The 5465-nt window shown below is 36.6% G+C and overlaps 1 protein-coding gene across 1 annotated transcript; it reads right to left on the bottom strand.

Moving 5' to 3' along the window:
* Window positions 1–1088: 1088 nt before the first annotated feature.
* LOC131161316 (stearoyl-[acyl-carrier-protein] 9-desaturase 6, chloroplastic-like) lies at window positions 1089–4505 on the bottom strand. Its single transcript, XM_058116989.1, has 2 exons — window positions 3754–4505; window positions 1089–1994 (listed from the first exon to the last, which is right to left on the bottom strand). Exons 1-2 carry the CDS (start codon window positions 4339–4341, stop codon window positions 1425–1427), a joined length of 1158 nt encoding a protein of 385 aa, XP_057972972.1. The 5' UTR covers window positions 4342–4505; the 3' UTR covers window positions 1089–1424.
* Between the last annotated feature and the right edge of the window lie 960 nt (window positions 4506–5465).

Genomic DNA, 5465 nt, shown 5'->3' with positions numbered 1-5465 from the left:
GCTGCATCGGTACATGAGTTAAGGCAAAAAAACGCAGAGGGCTTGAATATCTTTAAAGAGAATGAAATATTCGTGTCTCAGCCTACTTATGAATCGTGTTTATATTTGTATTTTTATTTGTCTTTAATTTTATTGATTTTTTATTTTATATTAAATTTCCTAAGTAATATTTGCCATAACAATGAGACTTGTCACATAAGAATACCATAAAAAAAGGTTTTGCCTTCTAAGAGTAATTTTCTTTTATGTGGGCTTATTTTATATTGTGAGATTGTTATAATAATTAGAGTTTCTTATTTGCTTACAATTATAAGCTTATGCATTGTTGATTTTGGACAATGAAGACAATTTCTACTTGATCACTCTCTTTTCTTTATCTCCATCATTGGGAAGTGTAATGTGGTTGCATGATGAAATCAAGTGATATTTTTGATTCCATACCTCCCGATTCCATTACATTCCTATGTACCAAACATACCATAAGTGACAATTGTAGATAAGTCTATTGACGATAAAAATGAAAATGGGTTAAGAAGCCATAGTAGTTAATTGTCTTGAATTCTCTTATGAGAAGAGGTGCACAGCTTGAAGTTTCATAAGAGACACTCTAATCGTGAAAACTTGGAGTCTTCATGCGGTTAGGTAGGTATCACATTCAAATTTTATAATCGAGAGGTGGAAAAGAATATGAAACAAGAAATGGGTTACCTATTATTATCTAAATTGAACCTAGTGAAATTTCTACTTGACAAATGAATTTTTTTTTTAAAATGTCATAATTAACTTGAGTAAACTTTAGAATAAAATTGGATAGAGGAAAGGAGAAAGAGAGATAGAAGAAGATGTACGCAGGGTAGAAAGTAAGAGCAGAAAAATAGAAAACTAGACATTTTTTTTTCTTTCTAACAACTACGTTTTGCTTTCTCGATAAATTTACATTAACATTACTTATATTTATCCTCTATTTTGTGTAATTTACGCGCTTAATTTGTATAATAATAGGATTATACAAACGATGAGTTTGTAGGACTGTAATATTATTTAAAATAGTATAAAATATTTTTAAAATAAAACATAATGCGTAAAACTACAGATAACATAATCTTTATAAAATAATATATAAAATTGTCATATATAAAAATGACAACACTTATACAGCCATCCACTCATATCCATTATAAATAATATGGTGGGTATTAGTAAGTTATACTCCCTCGTACCGACCCATACTCATACCTATAATAGTATAATCATAAATTAAAATACAAAGGACTAACTTAATCACTGCATAGTTACAACATTACCATACATAGGAACCCACTAGCCTACCCACCCGGATCCACTTACCCGCCCCTCCTTACCCGTACCCACCCGCCTAGTTAACATTTCAAACCCACCAATCATTTAAACCCACGATTAGTTCATTAATGCAAAGCCACCTCCTTGTCAAATATCCAGCTGAACCTCGCCCATCGGGGCTCCATTTTCCTCGCTCGGTCGTCGGCCCGCTCTTGCAGCTTCCGGATCCTGGGCGCCAACCCGCACACGTACTCCTGAGCACGTGCACCTTCGCCGGTCAGCCCCTCCAGCGTCTCCAATCCCCACCGTCGGATCAAAACCTCGAGGATGTCGGCGTAATCGTCCGCCGTGTACACCCGGAGCCGCTGGGCCACGGCCGAGAAGTGGTCGTAGAGCAGCGGGTCCCGCCCGTCGCGCATCAGGTAGGCGGGCATGGTGATCTTCTTGCGCATCATGGTGGCTATGGCGAGCATCGCGCCGGTGGGATCCACCTCCAGAAGCTTCCCGACGATCCGAGAGTAGGCGTGCTCGTGGCGCTTCTCGTCGGAGGCGATGGCGCCGCATATGCGCGCCAGCATCGGATCCCCGCCGTCGTTGGCCAACCGCGCCGTGTTGCCGTGCGAGATAAAGGTGGCGCGCTCTTGGAATGAGGTGTACACGAATCCCATATACGGGTTGTTCTCGGTTCCTGGGTCCTACCATTTCCAATTTTTTTTTAAATAAATTTTTAAAAATAAAAAAAACATTAAATTTAAATTATGAGACTTAAAATAAAAAGAAATTATACAGGAAAAAATAGACATTAAATGAAAATTACAAAAATAATAAGAATAAGAGAAGAATTATATTAGTTCCTTAACAATTATAAGATACAATTTAATTGAATCATATTAGTTTCACTAACCTAGTTTAAAAGCTTAAGAGTTGAAACTTTGTTTTATGTCAATTCCTAGACTATAAAATTAATGACCTGCGACATGTCGCATGCAGGAAATGTCTTGTTAGCATTTTACATAATAGAATTAGGGTAATACTACCAAACTTACCTATCAAACATGACACATTTTTTTCACTTATTGTTTCAAACAATTGCACCATATATAATGTACAATACCCACAAAACAGTGAGTAAATAAAAGAGTTACATTTAAAAGATAATTGCATTATTTCTATTAGTGAGTTAGTTTTATTAGATAGAAATGATAAAATTACCTTTTAAATGTAATCGATTGCTTTGTCAGTATTGTACTATGTATATGGTACAATTGTTTAAAACAGTAGGCGAGAAAACGTGCTGACAGAAATGCTGCGATTGCCTTTTAAATGTAACCCTTTTATTTACCCACTATTTTGTGGGTATTCTACTATATATATATATATATATGGTACGATTATTTAAAATAGGAGACCAAAAAACATGTGATCATTGATAGGCAAGTGTAGTATTACTCAAAGAAATTTAATTTTTCTTTCCTCTATTCTTATGAATTAAACTAGGATTATTGCGCATGCAATTGGGTGCTGCCTAAAATTATTATTATTTTTTTATTTTTATACGTTCAATTAAAATAACTTGAAACCTTAAGATATAAGAACATGTGCAAAAGGGTTTCAATGGGCAGTTTGGGTGGCCTACTCTCATAATTAAAGTCTATAAGAGGTGCAATTCGTAAACTGTGCCTAATTAATTAGGTATTGTAGCATAATCATTAATTTTTGATCATGCTCTAGACAAAATTAGGTCACTGTACTTTAACCACTAAATTTGTTTTCTAAATAGACTGTATATATTATCATTTTTAATATATTAGAATTCTTAAAAAAGAATTATACTTGAAAATTGAATGTGAAATACCTAAAAGAAAGATAGTCTCTCCATGTACTTGAAAAATTAGTCTTATAAATATGTCCTAATTTTCAGATGAAATCGAATTCAAAGTAAGCATAGTTGTAAGAAGGTGGTACTCTAATAAAAAAACTAAAGTAGGTATCGTGGGAGTCTCATAAATGGTAGTCTCATGGTGACGTTCAAAGTTAGATGGTGATTCTTCAAGCTAAGGAAAGGACAGCAAACCCATGTGGATCATAAAAGTTGAACCATAAAGTACATATATATATGGATCATTTAAGACTATGTCCTCCTTTATAACAACTTAAAAATAAGTAGAATATTTTTTTTAGTATATGTGTCAATATTTAATGTTTGGTAAAACTGAAAAAAATACTCTTTTAAACTATTTTTTTAAAATAAATATTTTTTCGAAGTGATTTGGATACCTAAAACTAATATGGTATTTTGCAATTAATGGATTTTTGGTCTTAACATGAAGCAAAAGTTCATTTTTCTTTGACAGGTAATTGGTGATAGTCAGACAAGTGCATATCTGACTCAAAAATTGTAAACGACAGCGTATTATGTTCATATATTATTATCAATATGTATGGTGCACTCACCATGCCAGATCCAATAAGGTACTGCACCGTACGCTCCACCATCCGCATATCGACCCGACCCGAGAGGTAAAGGTAGGCCCGGAGCAGATCCCCATGCCGGTTCTCCTCTGCAGTCCATGCCCGGGTCCATGTCGCCCACGGGTCGGGGCTGGTTCCACTCTCATCTCCCACCCCTTCCAGCCTGTTCACGAACGACTGATACGTGGGCAGCGCATCCTCCGTGATCATGTCGCCTGCCAGCACCACAAAGTACTCCGCCGGCAGCTCTGCCGTCCTGTCCCTCAGGGCTCGCACCTGATCGGCGAACTCATCGGACGGCAGTGCTGGGTCCGGCAGGAAGTCCTGGGGCTGCCAGGACTGCTCCACGGGCTTGAGGAGGGGCAGCACGTGTTGGGTGGCCCACCCATCTAGCGACTTGAACAGCTCCGCCGTCTCCGGCGGGATGGAATGGGCAACTTGCCGGGGGCGTTGAGGCGGAGCTGCCACGGCGGTGACTGGTGGTTGCTGGGGTTTGGTAGATGGAGCCGGCAAAGTGATGCGGCGATGAGTACCAGTGGAGGGGACCCGGAGAGAGAATGAGCAGTGCATGTCTATCTTTTGTCGCTCTCTACGTAGATGGTGTTTGCAAGTTGACGCTGAGAACCCTGCACCCTGCAGGCTAATTTATAGGCAGATGTATCAATATATATATATATCTATGTACGTAGATGGTGTTTGCAAGTTGACGCTAAGAACCCTGCACCCTGCAGGCCAATTAATAGGCAGATGTATCTATATACATATATATAGAACGACCGGGAGCATAGGGTGGCTTTGGAGGCTTACCTCCTTGCTAAATCAAGGTAAATTTGTTGGCATAAAAACGACTGAAGAGGAGGGTGAATTGGATTTAATTAAAATTACATTAATATTACAATTATTTATTAAATATTATATATATTTTTTGACCTATACTTTAAATAATTATACTAAATATAACTATTTTGTAGGTATTGTATTATGCATATAATATAATTATTTAAAACAATAGATAAGAAAAAGTGTGATATTTGGAAGATAAGTTTAGAATTACTATTAAAATTTTAATGTTTACCAAATTTAAAATAATTAAATCTAATCTAAACAAATATGTAAGTAAAACTATTAAATGAAAGAGATTAGAGAAGAGAGCTGGAAATGCTTTCTTGAGATTTAATTATTCTAGTTTATGTATGCCCGCTCTCTCAAAGATAACCACCTTGAGGTTTTACTACTCTCCTTACTTTAAAGGCTGTAAGGTCACCAATTACACACCCCTTGTTTTGTAAGGAGATAAGGAAATTAAACACATAAATTGCTTACAATTGTAATTGCCTTCAAAAGGATTGGTTTGCAACATAACTCTTAAGGAATATCCAAAATGATGACTCACGAGTTTTTGGTATTTTCCTCAAGATGAGTAAGTTTTAAACACACAAGAATGATTTAAGAGAGAAAAGAAAGAGTTTGGTGCTCTTTGGGCTTTAAATGACATATTTATAGAGTTTGGAGCAAAATTAGTTATTTTAAACTCATTGGGTCTTTACAAGTTGAGTCACTTGACTACTTACAGAGGCCAATTAATGTAACACTAACCATGAGAGAGAGACAGAGACTAATTGTTGGAGTGACTAAGAAGTAGGACTAGTCAACCGCTCGAGCATTCTTCTTAGATAATTGGTTAACCACCTCTC

The sequence above is a fragment of the Malania oleifera genome, chromosome 8 (genome assembly GCF_029873635.1).
Source record: "Malania oleifera isolate guangnan ecotype guangnan chromosome 8, ASM2987363v1, whole genome shotgun sequence".
NCBI lineage: Eukaryota > Viridiplantae > Streptophyta > Magnoliopsida > Santalales > Ximeniaceae > Malania > Malania oleifera.
The sequence above is the reverse complement of the archived record's forward strand: the minus strand, read 5'-3'. Positions and strand labels throughout refer to the sequence as shown.